The 17,811-nt window shown below is 45.9% G+C and overlaps 1 protein-coding gene across 2 annotated transcripts in view; it reads right to left on the bottom strand.

Annotated features, from left to right (window-relative positions):
- The window catches only part of LOC122929378 (TLC domain-containing protein 4-A-like), a 38,358-nt gene extending 20,955 nt beyond the window's left edge, over nt 1-17,403 (bottom strand). Inside the window, exons 1-2 of one of the 2 annotated variants that reach the window (XM_044282925.1) lie at nt 17,315-17,403; nt 932-1,372 (exon numbers count right to left, since the gene is read on the bottom strand). In XM_044282925.1, the coding sequence (XP_044138860.1) occupies nt 932-1,104 (173 nt within the window). In that variant the 5' untranslated portion in view covers nt 1,105-1,372; nt 17,315-17,403. Of the gene's footprint in view, nt 1-931; nt 1,373-1,502; nt 1,609-17,314 lie in introns of those variants that run through there. The other variant, XM_044282926.1, reaches the window with a different exon arrangement.
- Between the last annotated feature and the right edge of the window lie 408 nt (nt 17,404-17,811).

Genomic DNA, 17,811 nt, shown 5'->3' with positions numbered 1-17,811 from the left:
AGGAGCCGGGTTACTGCAATAAGATGTTACAGGGTAATAAGAGGATCAGGAGCCGGGTTACTGTAATAAGATGTTACAGGGTAATAAGAGGATCAGGAGCCGGGTTACTGCAATAAGATGTTACAGGGTAATAAGAGGATCAGGAGCCGGGTTACTGCAATAAGATGTTACAGGGTAATAAGAGGATCAGGAGCCGGGTTACTGTAATAAGATGTTACATGGTAATAAGAGGATCAGGAGCCGGGTTACTGTAATAAGATGTTACAGGGTAATAAGAGGATCAGGAGCCGGGTTACTGTAATAAGATGTTACAGGGTAATAAGAGGATCAGGAGCCGGTTACTGTAATAAGATGTTACAGGGGTAATAAGAGGATCAGGAGCCGGGTTACTGTAATAAGATGTTACAGGGGTAATAAGAGGATCAGGAGCCGGGTTACTGTAATAAGATGTTACAGGGTAATAAGAGGATCAGGAGCCGGGTTACTGTAATAAGATGTTACAGGGTAATAAGAGGATCAGGAGCCGGGTTACTGTAATAAGATGTTACAGGGTAATAGGAGGATCAGGAGCCGGGTTACTGTAATAAGATGTTACAGGGTAATAAGAGGATCAGGAGCCGGGTTACTGTAATAGGATGATACAGGGGTAATAAGAGGATCAGGAGCCGGGTTACTGTAATAAGATGTTACAGGGTAATAAGAGGATCAGGAGCCGGGTTACTGTAATAAGATGTTACAGGGGTAATAAGAGGATCAGGAGGCGGGTTACTGTAATAAGATGTTACAGGGTAATAAGAGGATCAGGAGCCGGGTTACTGTAATAGGATGATACAGGGGTAATAAGAGGATCAGGAGCCGGGTTACTGTAATAAGATGTTACAGGGGTAATAATAGGATCAGGAGCCGGGTTACTGTAATACGAAGATGTTACCTGGAGTCCCATTCACATTGCTTTCCATGGCTGAGCTTTTTGTAGATGTTAGACACTTTTAGTGAGATTCTAGGACTGACGACTGAAAAGAGAAGCTGGAAAAACAAGAAACTACCAGCAACTACACAGTAACAAATGAGTACATTGTCCTCCATCTTTGCTCCAGTCACCATAAGGACAGAATAGTGGAGTCATCTGCACATAGTGAAGAAGGAATTGTTCTAGTTGTCAGTGGAGGTAAATTGAACACTTCTTCTGTGTAGTCCTATGGTAGGAAATTATCTGGAGCCGGTAAGAAGTTGCTGGGTCCATCTAAGAAATGCCAGTGATTCTAGAAGGTGCTCCACAGGTTTGAAAGGCTAAAATGGATGACAATTCACATCTTTGAGGTTATCAGAATGTATATAGCTGCTGGTGTCAGAGCAGGCACATGCAGGAGGTCTATGAGAGAGAAAATAAGGGTTAATTATTACCTAAATAAAAAAGGCATTGACAGATTATATCATCAACAAGACCTAACAGTCTAATGAGACATCATATAGAAAGAGGAGAACCTCTTATCAATACAAACCAAAGTAACAGAACAGTGATTGATGGATCTTCAGCTGCGACATTAACCGACTGATCATGTACACGTGGCCGTGCTGTACTTAGTAACATCTACTATCTGATCCACCTCCAGCCTGACCTATGTACACTGATTGATCACAGCCAGAAAAAGCAATGATTCAGTAAAACTCCACAGATACCTGTACAGTAACCCGGAGCCTGACCCTCTTATTACCCTGTAACATCTTATTACAGTAACCCGGCCCCTGACCCTCTTATTACCCCTGTAACATCTTATTACATTAACCCGGCTCCTGATCCTCCTATTACCCCTGTAACATCTTATTACAGTAACCTGGCTCCTGATCCTCTTATTACCCTGTAACATCTTATTACAGTAACCTGGCTCCTGATCCTCTTATTACCCCTGTAACATCTTATTACAGTAACCCGGCTCCTGATCCTCTTATTACCCCAGTAACATCTTATTACAGTAACCCGGCTCCTGATCCTCCTATTACCCCTGTAACATCTTATTACAGTAACCCGGCCCCTGACCCTCTTATTACCCCTGTAACATCTTATTACATTAACCCGGCTCCTGATCCTCCTATTACCCCTGTAACATCTTATTACAGTAACCTGGCTCCTGATCCTCTTATTACCCCTGTAACATCTTATTACAGTAACCCGGCCCCTGACCCTCTTATTACCCTGTAACATCTTATTACAGTAACCCGGCCCCTGATCCTCTTATTACCCTGTAACATCTTATTACAGTAACCTGGATCCTGATCCTCTTATTACTCCGTAACATCTTATTACAGTAACCATGCTCCTGATCCTCTTATTACCCTGTAACATCTTATTACAGTAACCCAGCTCCTGATCCTCTTATTACCCTGTAACATCTTATTACAGTAACCCGGCTCCTGATCCTCTTATTACCCTGTAACATCTTATTACAGTAACCCGGCTCCTGATCCTCTTATTACTCTGTAACATCTTATTACAGTAACCATGCTCCTGATCCTCTTATTACCCTGTAACATCTTATTACAGTAACCCGGCTCCTGATCCTCTTATTACCCTGTAACATCTTATTACAGTAACCGGCTCCTGATCCTCTTATTACCCTGTAACATCTTATTACAGTAACCCGGCTCCTGATCCTCTTATTACCCTGTATCACCCTATTACAGTAACCCGGCTCCTGAGCCTCTTATTACCCTGTAACATCTTATTACAGTAACCCGGCTCCTGATCCTCTTATTACCCTGTAACGCCTTATTACAGTAACCCGGCTCCTGATCCTCTTATTACCCTGTAACATCTTATTACAGTAACCCGGCCCCTGACCCTCTTATTACCCTGTAACATCTTATTACAGTAACCCGGCCCCTGATCCTCTTATTACCCTGTAACATCTTATTACAGTAACCTGGATCCTGATCCTCTTATTACTCCGTAACATCTTATTACAGTAACCATGCTCCTGATCCTCTTATTACCCTGTAACATCTTATTACAGTAACCCAGCTCCTGATCCTCTTATTACCCTGTAACATCTTATTACAGTAACCCGGCTCCTGATCCTCTTATTACCCTGTAACATCTTATTACAGTAACCCGGCTCCTGATCCTCTTATTACCCTGTAACATCTTATTACAGTAACCCGACTCCTGATCCTCTTATTACCCTGTAACGCCTTATTACAGTAACCCGGCTCCTGATCCTCTTATATTACAGTAACCCGACTCCTGATCCTCTTATTATCCTGTAACGCCTTATTACAGTAACCCGGCTCCTGATCCTCTTATTACCCTGTAACATCTTATTACAGTAACCCGGCTCCTGATCCTCTTATTACCCTGTAACGCCTTATTACAGTAACCCGGCTCCTGATCCTATTATTACCCTGTAACGCCTTATTACAGTAACCTGATCCTCTTATTACCCCTGTAATATCTTATTACAGTAACCCGGCTCCTGATCCTCTTATTACCCTGTAATATCTTATTACAGTAACCTGGCTCCTGATCCTATTATTGAAGCATTACATGGTTCTAATTGAAATTAATGTTCTGTCCATAAATTAGTTGGACAGGCTAGGTCTTCCAGTGAGAGAGACCCTCTTCTTCATATCCACTCAATAGCCACACAACTGACATACTGTAAATACATTGATAAATTCTCCAGCTTCACGTCACATATTAGAAAGCTGTCTGCCTTCGACCACCACTAGAGGGACCTCAGTGCATAGGGGTTCATACAGTGCAATGGAAGCTGTAATGATTATGCACTGTCCTCCCCCTGGTGGCTGCTGCATGAAAATGTATTATTTTCATCCCTGGGCTGAAGAAGGAGGGAAACTCAGTGTCGGTCCCCTCTACCCCCAGGATTATAGCAGTCCTGCCTTTATTGAAGGTATGGCACTGCTGGTCATAGATGTCATTATAGACACGGACGTATGAATGAGGTCTACTACTTATATATTACGATGTATGGAGATTTTTACCAGGATCACATCATCGTCAGCATAAGGGGTTCTGAATGGAGGACAGAGGGAGCTCCCAAACTATGTCTTAACACCTCAAAGGAGTTTTCTGAAAAACGTATAAACTATCCTATCCTATGGATAGATTATCGGTATCTGATCAGTGGGGGTCCGACACCTGGGACCTCCTTTGATCAGCTATTATAAAAACACACGTGTTGCTTTTGATTTGAATTATTGATGCCAATAACCGCCCCGGTTTGCCGGACTCACAGAAGTATTTCTGACCAGAGAAGAAGACTCGGTGTTGCGCCTTGTTAGTAAGATAGGCTCCATACTCCTTCTTAGCCATACATAAATGATGTTGGGTTTCCAGGTTATTATTCTTAATGATATCTGCCTCCAGTGCCCTCAAGTTGCTTCTCAGTATGTGCAAATATTGCTTTAGCTTTCTTTATTTTACTCTTATATAATCCCTGGAGGAAAGCCTTTAAGGAATCCCAGACAAAGTTAATATGGGTCGACCCAACATTTCGAATCCAATATTCTTTGATATCATCAGCAATTGAATCATGTTCTTTAACAAGTACAAGCCAATGCGGATTCAACCAGAAATTACAGATATTCCGAGCAGGTTCCCTCTAGGTGAATGGTCAGATACACTATGAGCTTCGTACTTCATAGAAGATATAACGTCTACAAAGTCCGGGCTAGAAAGTGCCAGGTCTATTCTTGACATAGCCCCATAGGAGCGGCTGTAACAGGAGAATGTAACTTTATCCCCATAAATATGACGCCAAATATCTATTAATGTCATCTCCTGACATACTCTATCAAGAAGAGTAGAGGAACCGCCTGTTACCTTCCGCTCCGATGAGGTAGAGCATCTATCCTTCTCCATATCCATAACGTTATTATAATCGCCCGTGAACAGAATCGGACATTTGTCCTTACTATCCACGAACTCAGTGAGGCGAGACATCACATAAAGTGAAAAAGGAGGGGCGATATATATATATAAGGCAAGAATGCAAGTCACCCCGTTCCAGCGGGCATATAGAAAAACGGATCTACCATTCCCGTCTATCAACCGGCTCAGTGGTACAAAATCTACCTTATTATGAATATATATACGTACTCCACGTGAGTAAGTTGAGAGACAGGAATGATATCCGTATTGTGCCCACCTCTTTTTCACCATATCTAACCTCTATCCTCTGGATAGATCCTCAGCATCTAATCGGCGAGGGTCCGACACCCGGGACCCCCGCCGATCAGCTGTTTGAGAAGGCAGCGGCGCTGGCAGTAGTGCTGTGGCCTTCTCACTGTTTGCCGCAGGCCCAGTGACGTCACGACTAGTATCACTGGCCTGGGCACGGCTAAGCTCCATTTAAGTGAACAGAGCTTATCCCCGCCCAGGACAGTGATACAGCGAGAAGGCCACGGCACTATGGCCAGCGCCGCTGCCTTCTCAAACAGCTGATCGGCAGGGGGCCCGGGTGTCGGATCCCCGCCGGTCAGATGCTGATGATCTATCCAGAGGATAGATCATCAGTTTGAAAGAACTGCAGAACCCCTTAAAGATCAATCCAAGGGAACTCTGCCCCTGGCTCTGATGGGCTCCCATTTGAAATTTATAGGCGCTATGGGGATGAGTTGCTCCCTTGTCTACTTCAAGTTTTTAATGAGTCATGTATCTCAGGAAAGTCTATCCCGGTCTCAGCTAGAGGCTGTTATTACACTAATATTAAAAAAGGGAAGAACGAAAAAGAGACAGGATCTTATCGACCAATATCATTATTTAATTCAGATTTTAAAATATATGCGAAAATATTGGCAAATAGACTCAAAGGTATTATAGATAGGTTGATCCATCCCAAACAGACCGGGTTTATCCCCAACTGCAAGCCCAATTGAATATACGAAGAGTTATGGTCAATATCCAAGTGGGGGAGGTGGAGGACAGCTCCATCCTGTCATTAGATGCCACTAAAGCATTTGACAGGGTGGAGTGGCCCTTCCTATGGAAGATAATGGCCAAGATGAAATTGGGAGATACCTTCATTAAATGGGTGCAGCTATTATGTAGGGCCCATCTACCTGGCATCAAGATGGCTTCCACAGATGGGTCCCTAACACTAAATATACTGCCTCACTTTGGACTTACTTAAGCCTACAATATTCAGGGCAGTGTAGGAACCAGCTACAAACGTACTCTTATCTTTTTGAAGTCTGGAAACACAATCTTACCATATGTCATGAAGGTGATAAACGACTTTGGTCTGTTATCTGACTTTGAGGTTAATTGGGCAAAGTCGGTATTACTTCCTTTGAATCGCCTGGTTATTAAACTGGCCGTAAATGTTAATAAATCCTACACTGAATCCTACAGATCATTTTTATTACCTGGAGATCCGGATTAGTTCTGTGCTGGACTTTAAAAAGTTTAATTTATCTCCATTGCCCAATAGGATCAGGGATAGGATTAGAGTGTGGCAAAAACCTCAGATGGGACAGAAAAGAACTTGTGATGATGTGGCTGGAGGTACATTAGGCGGTCACTGGATAAGATTTTTACTGTAGGCCACTCGAGTAGAGGCCCTAAAAATTTGGCATTCACCTAACAGAAAAGGCTTTTTATGCCGCTGTATATACATAAGACAAGGCCTATTCTTTGTTCTGGGTGGTGGCGGATATGTGTGGGCTGGCATGAGGAAATTCAATTACACGTGGTCGTCACAGGTGTTGAATTCCTCCGATATCCATGCCTCATTCATTTTTAGAAATGTGAGGTAGTCTACACTGAGCAAGGCGAGTGCGCTTATTGGTCAAGATATCCCCTGCTGCGCTGAACGTCCTTTCGGACAGGACACTCGACAAGGGGCAAGCCAAGAGTTCCATGGCACATTGTGCCAGCTCTGGCCACAGGTCAAGCCTGCACACCCAGTATTCCAGGGGTTCCTCGCTTCTCAGAGCGTTCACATCAGCCGTTAACCCGATGTAGTCGGACACCTGTCGGTCTAGGCGTTCCCTGAAGCGGAATCCGGCAGTCGATGGGTTGGCTGCAAGAATGATCTCATATCTGAAGTGACCAGCACATCTTCAAATCGCCCTCTTCTTGCAGGCGTGGTAGAATTGTTACCCGCACCTGTTTCGCTGTTGGTGGAAATTCCTCTGCCAGCTCCCGCAACAGCAGAATGCAGCATTTCTTGCAACAAGGCCTGGAAATGCTGCATTCTGACAGCCCTCTGTGATGCTGGTAACATCTCTGCTATTTTGTGTTTGTACCGGGGGTCTAAGTACATTGCCACCCAGCACTGGTCCTTGCCCTTTATGCTTTTTATACAGAGGTCACTCTACAAAACACTGGAGCATGAAGGCCCCCATTTGCACTAAATTGGAAGCGGTGGAGTGCCCTGGCTCCTGGTCATTGCCCAGGAGAATATCGTCCTCGGTCTCCTCCCCCCAGCCACGGACAACACCAGGGATCCCTGAAAAGTTTAAAGCCTGCTCTTCTTGCTCCTCCTCCCCCCAGGCACCATCCTCCTCTGACTCTTCTTCAGACTCCTGTTGACTTGATGGTGCCCTGGCTGCGACTGACCAGTTTGGTGATCTCATCAAATGGCCGCAGAAGTCTGCATGCGTCGCGCATGAGCAGCCACTGGCGCAGTGAGAAACAAAACCAGCTCCCCAGAACCTGTCCTGCTTCAAGAGTTTGTACAGGCAGTCGTTAACGGCATGTTTCTGCTGGAGCAGCCTATCAAGCATATACAAGGTGGAGTCCCAGCGCGTCGTGCTGTCACAAATCAGACATCTGACGGGCATGTGGTGTTGCCGCTGAACATCAGCAAGGCGAGCCGTGGCCATGTAAGATCTTCTAAAATGGGCAGAAATTTTTCTGGCCTGCTGCAAGACGTCCTGGACCCCGGGGTATTTGGCAACGAATCCTTGCACGACTAAGTTCAGGACGTGTGCCATGCACAGCACGTGTGTCATTTTGCCCTGTTTAAGCGCGCTGAGCAGATTGGCACCGTTGTCGCACACCACTTTACCAACTGTTAAATTGAGCGGGGTTAGCCACTGATCTGCCTGTGACCGCAGAGCTGAAAGGAGTGCAGGACCGGTGTGGCTCTTGGCTTCCAGGCACAACAGCTGCAGCACAGCATGGCAACGTCTCACCTGGCACGTCAAATAGGTTCTAGGGAGCTTGGGGGGGGGGGGGTGCAGCGGAAAAGACGGTAGCAGTGGAAAAGGAGGAGTCAGCCGAGGAGGAGACGGAGGATGGAGGAGGAGGAGAAGAAGAGGCAGGCCCGCATGCAATCCATGGCGGTAACACCAAATCCACACGGGTGCCACGGGTTACATGCTTGACGGCCTTCAGAAGGTTCACCCAGTGGGCAGTAAAAGTTATGCACCTTCCCTGCCTGTGTTTGCTAGACCACGTGTCTGTGGTCATATGTATCTTGGCACCAACACTGTGTGCCAGAGATATATTCAATTGCCGCTGAATGTGGCCATATAGCTCTGGGATGCCCTTCTAGGAGAAATATTTCCTTCTGGAGACGGTGTGCCAATGGCCACAAATCTTCTAAAGCGCTCTGTGTCCACCAGTTTATATGGCAGAAGTTGGCGGGCTAGCAGTTCCGTCAAACCAGCGGTCAGCTGTTGGGCAAGAGGGTTATCCGACATCATCAACTTTTTACGCTCGAACATTTGGGCCACGGAAGCCTGCCTTCTGCCAGATGAACTCGATGAGGCACAGTGGAAGGTGGAGTGAAGAACAAATGAGAGGAGAGGGAGAAGAGGCAGGACGTGGACCGCCAGGAGTGTGGCTTTGTGGGTTCTGACGGCATTACTCCCACTGGGCTCGGTGATGGAAGGCCAGGTGCCTTCTTAAGGTAGTCTAGGTGAGTGTTGGGCTTACCACGACTTATGCGTTGACAGCACAGGCTGCAAATGGCAACACTATTGTCAGAAGCTGACACGTTAAAAAAAGCCCACACTGCGGAACCACGTGCCCGTGTCCTGGGAGCACCAGAAGTGACCGTGCATGGTGGATGGCTCGCTCCAGATACATTTGCAGTCTGCTTTTTCCCTCCTGTGCCCTGCTAGCTCTGCCTGCTTCTCCTCCCTCTGCTGCTCCATCTCTCCCTCTGAACTCCTCTCCTCTTCCTCTCTTGTGGTCACCCACGTGACGTCCATCAACACGTCATCATCATCATCATCATCATCACCTTCACCACCACTGACATTAGAGATCTCGGAGTGGGCAGCAACAGCGCGGACCACCCTCCTTGTGCTGATCTGGGTACTGTCGTCAGACCGCTGGGTGGCGGCCATTGCTAACTCCTCTTCCTCGTCCGATGCCAAGAATGGCTGCGCATCGGTAAGGTCTGGGAATGGGGGAGAAAATAATTCCTCTGACTCGATAGGAGGGGCCATGGTGGTGGTGGTGTCTTTGGTGGTGCACACAGCAGAGAGTGAGGAGGGTGCAGATACAGAGGATGAGGAGGGTGCAGAAGAGGAAGGCTGAGTGTGCCACTCAACCAACTCTGGTGCGTCCTTTGACCTAATCGCACGCATCTTCTCCAACTTCCCTCTGCCTCTTCCTCTGCTTGTCATGCTTGTCATTTTCAAAATGACCCTGTGCCAAAGTCCCTAGAGAAGAGCAGTATTTGTGGAAGCAGGTATATCGCAGTCTTCAAACAGTATTTGGTGGAAGCCGGTACATCGCACCTCTCAATCACAATTTTGTGGAAGTAGGTATATAGAACCCCTTAATCAGTATTTTGTAGAAGCAGGTATATAGAACACCTGAATCAATATTTGGTGGAAGCAGGTATATCGCACCCCTCCATCTGTATTTTGTGGATGCAGGTATATCAAACCCCTTAATCAGTATTTTCTGGAATCAGGTATATAGAACCCCTTAATCATATTTTGTAGAAGCAGGTATATCGCACCCCTCAAATCAGTATTTTGGGGCAACAGGTATATCACACCCGTTGCCAGGCAAACCGCAAGGCCATCTCTAATTACGCACTATTTTGGAGATCGACGCATTACTTCTTGGTAGTGGATCACGAATTGACGGATTTTTGCTTTAAATGTTTTGGAACCAGAGTCTCAATAGCACAAATATATAAAATAATTAGGACTGGGTTGGCGAAGGTCACAATATTTAAGTGTGAGAGTAAATGGTCACAGGAGCTTGTGAGCGATTTTACTCCTAACTGGGAATCTGTTTATAAGAATGTAAAAAGAGCCTCAATTTCTGGAAATCATAGAATAATTCAATTTAAGATAGTTCACCGTTTATATTACACCCCTTATTTTTATCTAAAATATATAAAGATCTAGATTACAGATGTTTAAAATGTCAAGGCGACCAAGCTGATCTACTACATCTGCTATGGAGTTGCCGATTATACAGATATATTGGAATAAAATCTTTGTGGAAATGAACAGGGTGTCCGCTATTAGTTCTGTACCCGGGATCGAAGCTGCAATCTTTGGCCTTCCCCCTCCAGACAATATCAGCAAGAAGGATGAAGCAATATGGCTTAAAGGATTAATGCTTGCTAGAGTCATTATAGTTAGAAAATGGGGATCTGAAAGTCATCCTAAATTTGTTGAGTGGAAGAGTTTGATGACCAAGATAATGTATTATGAAAGGGTTCATGCTTGTGAAAATCGACAGCTAAGGGTACTTTCGCACTTGCGGCAGGACGGATCCGGCAGGCTGGTCTCCCTGTCGGATCCGTCCTTCCGCTGTTTCGCCGTATCGCCGCTCTGTCCCCATTGACTATAATGGGGATGGGGGCTGAGCTGCAGCGCAGCAGGGTGAAAACCGCCGGACTAAAAAGTCGGACATGCAGGACTTTTTAGTCCGGTGGCTTTCGCCGTGCACCGCCGTGCTGCGCCGAAGCTCAGCCCCCGTCCCCATTATAGTCAATGGGGACGGAGCGGCGATACGGCGAAGCAGCGGAAGGACGGATCCGACAGGGAGACCAGCCTGCCGGATCCGTCCTGCCGCAAGTTTGAAAGTACCCTAAAACAATGGCACCAGATATGGGCTAAATGGATTCAGTCGTTTGAGAGTAGATATGAAGGATATGGATAGGTACACAATTACTTTCTCGACCAAGTATTCAATACTGTGTCCGCAAATAAAGAGTATCATTAAGAACAACTGGAAAACACTGCATAATGACCCCCTATTAGGCCAGATACTCCCCGCAAACCCAGCGTTTATATTCAAGAAGGCACCGACTATTAGGGATAAAGTGGTATATAGCTGTTTGCGCAAAGAGGTAGATGTACCGGATGGAGCATTCACACGGTGCGGTTTATGTGCCGCGTGCAAAATTAGATCAAGGGAAGAGAAAACACAAATGTGGGAGAAAAAGAACTTAAAATAAGGGTTCATATTTCATGTGAAAATGCAGGAGAGATGTATGTTCTCGAGTGCCCGTATGGATTGGGGAACATACTAGAAATATAAAGAAAGGGTTGGAAACCCACAGTGGGTCAGCCCATTTTAAAAAACATCATCAACGGAACCCTGCAGGTCTTAAGTTCATGGGAGTTGAACTTGTACGTACTAGATGGCGGCGAGGAGATCCGGTGGAACACGTTAACGAGAGGGAAGCAGAGTGGATATACAAAATGCGGACATTACAACCCAACGGTATGAACATCGAATGGGGTGTGAAATCAGTGTCTATGTATTAGTAGCAAGGTTTAGGTGAACTTGGGTTGAAGGAGTGGTAGCGGGGATAGCTAGGAGCAGCACAAGGGAATATATGGGATCTACATTTTGGTATTGTAACTATGTATAAGGAAGGTGGAATGGAGCGAGTAAGGAATTACGCCTTGTTAGTTACGGCGATGCTGGGTCGATAGTAGGAAGAATGGATATATGACGTTTTTGTTGTGATATGAGAATAAGTAATTTTAGTATTTTTAAAGATGTTCTATTGAATAAGATATCATTTGCATGTTTTGTACATGGGTATAAACAAGGAGGGTTGAAAAAGAACCCATAGCCGGAAAAAGAACTGCGGCACGCCCCCGACGAAGCAAGGCCGCGCAATGCATTTTAGGGGACTTTCACGCTTGCGTTTTTCTTTTCCGGCATAGAGTTCCGTCCTAGGGGGTCAATACCGGAAAAGAACTGATCAGTTTTAACCCCATGCATTCTGAATAGAGAGCAATCCGTTCAGGATGTCTTCGGTTCAGTCTCTTTGAGTGATCAGACAAAAGATAAAACCGCAGCATGCTACGGTTTTATCTCCGGCCCAAAAAACTGAAGACGGGCATTTTCGCCGCGTGCGAAAATGCCCATACTATTAAAATATAATAATATTAATGGCATACGGCAAAACAGCCAATTTGTAATTTTTTGTCACTTCAACTACCCAATAATTTTTTAATAAAAAGTGATCAAAAAGTCGCACACACACTTAAAATTGGTATCACTAAAAAGAACAGATCACAAATAATGAGCCCTCACACAGCCCCGTACACATAGCTACAAAAAAGTTATAGGGGTCAGAATATGGTTATGAAAAAACTTTTTTTTTTCCTCAAAGGCTTTAAAAAAAAATTCAGTATTAAAACGCAAGAAACATTATACAAGTGTGGTATCGTTGTAACTGTACTGACCTGGAGAATGAAGATAACAGGTCAATTTTACCGCATAGTGTACAGTGTAAAAATAAATAAATAAAAACCTTTACCAGAACTGTGTTTTTTCCCAATTCTACCCCATTTGGAATTTTTTTCCCCGCTTCCTACTACATGGTATGCAACCGTAAATGGTGCCATTAGAAATTACAACTTGTCCCGCCAAAAAAATAAGCCCTCATAAGGCTATGTGAATGAAAAAAATAAAATAAAAAAGTTTATGGAAGGCGGGGAGTGAAAAACAAAAATGCAAAAATGGAAAATCCCGGGGTCCTGAAGGGGTTAAAGAGAGGTGAACACTCACTTTTCCGTATGTCACGAGTAAGGACCTAGATTGCGGAATCCGAAACGCGTAGACATCGTAGAGATCTTGTATGCGAGTCGTGTTTAAATAACAGTTTTTTATTGTTATTAATAAAGCTGCAAGTTTTTATGGGAAGCTGGACCACAAGTTTTTTCTTTGGATTACGTTTGTATACGGACTGCGCCGAGCTTCCGTGAAAGCAACAAAGGTGAGAGTTGTCTTATATATATTTGGAACTTTGGTGAACACTGTGCATATATCCTTTTTCAAGGTACTGGCATTGGAACAGTGAGTGGCCCATAGGCTGGTAGATACCAACGCAGAGTACCAATACACACCGTGCTGGCATACCAGCAGTGAATGGCCCGTAGGCTGGTAGATACCAACGCAGAGTACCGATACACACCGTGTCGGCATTGCAACAGTGAGCGGCCCGTAGGCCGGTAGATACCAACGCAGAGTACAAATACACACCATGCCGGCATACCAGCAGTGAATGGCCCGTAGGCTGGTAGATACCAACGCAGAGTACCGATACACACTGTGCCGGCATTGGAACAGTGAGCGGCCCGTAGGCTGGTAGATACCAACGCAGAGTACCGATACACACCGTGCTGGCATACCAGCAGTGAATGGCCCGTAGGCTGGTAGATACCAATGCAGAGTACCGATACACACCGTGTCGGCATTGCAACAGTGAACGGCCCGTAGGCCGGTAGATACCAACGCAGAGTACCAATACACACCATGCCGGCATACCAGCAGTGAATGGCCCGTAGGCTGGTAGATACCAACGCAGAGTACCGATACACACCGTGCCGGCATTGGAACAGTGAGCGGCCCGTAGGCTGGTACATACCAACGCAGAGTACCGATACACACCGTGCCGGCATTGGAACAGTGAGCGGCCCGTAGGCTGGTAGATACCAACGCAGAGTACCGATACACACCGTGCCGGCATACGAGCAGTAAATGGCCCGTAGGATGGTAGATACCAACGCAGAGTACCGATACACACCGTGCCAGCATACCAGCGTTTTTCTTTTCCGGCATAGAGTTCCGTCCTAGGGGGTCAATACCCGTAGGCTGGTAGATACCAACGCAGAGTACCGATACACACCGTGCCGGCATACCAGCAGTGAATGGCCCGTCGGCTGGTAGATACCAACGCAGAGTACCGATACACACTGTGCCGGCATACCAGCAGTGAATGGCCCGTAGGCTGGTAGATACCAACGCAGAGTACAGATACACACCGTGCCGGCATACCAGCAGTGGATGGCCCGTCGGCGGTGAGATACAACCAGTTGGTACATTTAACGAGTGCTGGAACCACTTGCATGTTGCGCGGATCCACGTGTATTTTTATCATTTCTGGGACTGCTCCATTTTAGGATCCTGCTGCAATCCAGCGACACGTGTTGTAAGATTCCTAAGCAACTGCATAAATTCCACTGGTCAGCTGTTTGAGAAAGCAACGGCACTCGACGTAGCGCCGCAGGCTTCTCACAGCTTACCCCAGGCCACATGGCATAGGCTTCGCTCAGCCGCCTCGAAGTGAATGGGGTTGACTTGCAATACCAAGCACGGCCACTATACAGTGTACGGCGCTGTGCTTGGTGAGCTGACAGGAGGCCGCGGCGTCACTGCGAGCATTGGTGCCTTCTCAAACAGCAGATTGGCGGGGGTCCCGGGTGTAGACTCCTACCGATCAGATACTCATAAGTCTCGGAAAACTTTGAGCAGGGGCTTTTTTTATTTTTTTTTACGGAGTGAGCATTAGTTTTCATACCATTTTGGGCTGCCTACGATATCACATGAAATCTGTGGACAGATGTAGCGCTGTTTTCGAATGTATTCATATTTCTCTCATCCTATACATCCCCTTTAGACCCTATTCGCACAAACATATTTCACAGTGGGCAGCGCACGGGATAATGACACATCCGTTTTTTGTCTGCGGCAGGACACTCACTGCATACCCTATTCTTGTGGACCAGCGGTATTCCAATGTGGATATTTGCGGCCTATCCATAATGTCTAATAGGAGCAGGACCAAGCTCACACCACTGGGAATAGAGAGGTGTCTGCGCATGCGCTGCTTTCTCCATTCACTTCTGTCAGAGTTATGGCGATACTCAAGGCTTGGCTATTTCCGGAAGTTCCATAAAAGTGATTGGAGAGAGACGTAAATGCGCAGACACCTCTCTATTCCCAGTGGCGCAAGACGGACCCCTGTTTTCGAGATTGGAGCAGGGCCCCCACCTGTCGGACATTTACGGCATTTTCTGTGGCTATACCGTAAACGTCCAGATGGGATTACTTTAAAAATCTATGGCGGACTACGCACGGACATCAACCGTGTTCCATCAAGTTTTCATTGAAACAAGGCAACGGACTCCTTCCAATTTTTTTTTTTTAAACGGATGAAAAACGGACACACAAAACCTACACGGACGTTTTTTTGTGTGGAGTGTGAATAAGTTAACAACCTCCAGCTGTTGTGAATCTACAACTCCCAGCATGTTCCATTTATTTCTATGGTGTGTGTGCATGCTGGGAATGGTAGTTTCACCACAGCTGGAGTGGCGGAGCGCGCTGACCCCTGCCGTAGACATTCAGCTACATCCGGAGGTGGCAATTTCACTGCATAAAGACACAACAAAAACAGCTGATGTAAAAAACACTAAAGTGCAGAAAACCCACCATTGAGAACCTGTGTGAACGCAGCCCTATTTTCCCTTTCTCTTTGGCCTCATGCACACGACCGTTGTTCTGGTCCGCATCCGATCCACAGTTGGGGCTCGGGTGCAGACCTATTCACTTCAATGGGGCCGCAAAAGATGCGGACAGCACTCCGCGTGCTGTCCGCATCCGTTGCTCCGTTCCGTGGCCCCGCAAAAAAGTCCTATTCTTGTCCGTTTTGCGGATAAGAATAGGCATTTTTACAATGCCGTTCATTACGGAAGGCACACGGGCGGCTTCTATTTTTTGCGGATCCGCGGTTTGCGGACCGCAATAAAACGGAATGGTCGTGGGCATGAGGCCTTTCTCTTCTTTTTGGATTCCTCCTCCATTCTTCCTCACATCACAGAGTCTGTACCTTCCCAGCCACTTTCTTATCACCATGTCCTAACTTGGGGCTCATGCACACAACCATACGTATTTTGCAGTCCACAAAACACGGATCCGGCATTGTTACAATGAATCCCGTTTTGCGGATTCATTGTAGCAATGCCTGTCCTTGTCCGCAAAATGGACAAGAATAAGACAAGTTCTATTTTTTTTATTTATTTTTTTGCGTAATGGACATGCGGACATACAGACGCAAGGAGTAATTTCCGTTTTTTAGTTTTTTCCAAGCCCCATTGAAGTGAATGGTTCCGCATATGGACCTGTAAAAAAACAGAACGAAAACGGGGAAAAAAATACGTTAAGGCTACATGCACACGACCGTATTTTTTTTTTTTTGCAGGGCTACGGATTTTTTTCTTCCATGGGTCTTCCTTGATTTTTGGAGGATCCACGGACATGAAAAATGAAAAAAAAATCTAAGTCAAGTTTGCCTTTGAAATGATAGGAAAAAAAGGACACGGATCACGGACACGGACGACAATCTTGTGTGCATCCGTGATTTTTCACGGACCCATTGACTTGAATGGGTCCGTGAAAAAAAATAGGACAGGTCCTATTTTTTTCACGGACTGGAAACACGGATCACGGACGTGTATGCCAAACGGTGCATTTTCCGATTTTTCCACAGACCCATTGAAAGTCAATGGGTCCGCGGAAAAAAACGGAAAACGGAACAACTGCCGCGGATGCACACAACGGTCGTGTGCATGTACTCTAATGTGCATGAGACCTTACACCCCCAGGCTAAAATCCTGTAGAGACACAGGGCTCTGTTCACACTAGCGGCACCGCTCCACAACGCTCTGCCAATCCATCATACGAAACAGCAATTGCCCTATAATACCACTCTATGATCGCCGTCAAAATTGCCAAAATTTCCTTCCCCCGAAAACTTAGGGTTCTGATCAGCCATGTGAACAGAGCCCCATATGTCTCGGTGTGTCGCCCACAAGCTAGGTGGGTACATCCTGCAACTGTAACAAACTTTAAGCTGTGAGAAGTACCAGGTCTACCTAGGGAATGTTTCCATTCACTGACAGCAAGCAGAGATCTTTAAACTGTATATATACACGCTACATGCATACACCTTTAGTAAATTCGGATCCCTCCGGAGCACCGTCCATACTACATACGGTATCATACGTGCAGATGTTTATGGGTCACGCACACACCTGTGGAGGTACAAGGTACAAGGCTGTATGGTCTTACCGGTAGCAGAGCTGTGACTCTGGAGCTGCCAGGCTGCCCACCCCTCTCTACTGGGACAAGAACTTGTGCACAGCCCCTGCACTTTCTACACGTCAACAAGCCGCCTGCACCACACCCCCAGCATTCACCATAGCCCCGCCCACTTCTAGTTGCTTATTTGCATACTCATGCCCATTATGTAGAGAGCACGCCTCCACTAGAATTAACCCCTCCTGGTGTGTGGTAGATTAACCCTATGCTCTCCAATGCCTGCATTTGTGCATTGGACTGAAATTTGTTGCCATAACTTTTTTATTTTTCACCCCCCGGATGCTGAATGAGTTGACTTTTTCAGTGGTATTTCTTTGCTGCCAAATATGTATAACTTTCTGACATTTTTTTTTTTTTTGTATAATGTATCTTTTAAATATCAAAATGTTACTTTACTAATTTTAATTTCTTACTTTTATTTTACAGATAATTTAGAATAACAATGCATTGGAATATCTCTGTGAACA

The sequence above is a fragment of the Bufo gargarizans genome, chromosome 2 (assembly GCF_014858855.1).
Source record: "Bufo gargarizans isolate SCDJY-AF-19 chromosome 2, ASM1485885v1, whole genome shotgun sequence".
Classification (NCBI taxonomy): Eukaryota; Metazoa; Chordata; class Amphibia; order Anura; family Bufonidae; genus Bufo; species Bufo gargarizans.
This window is presented reverse-complemented; position numbering and strand designations above follow the sequence as displayed.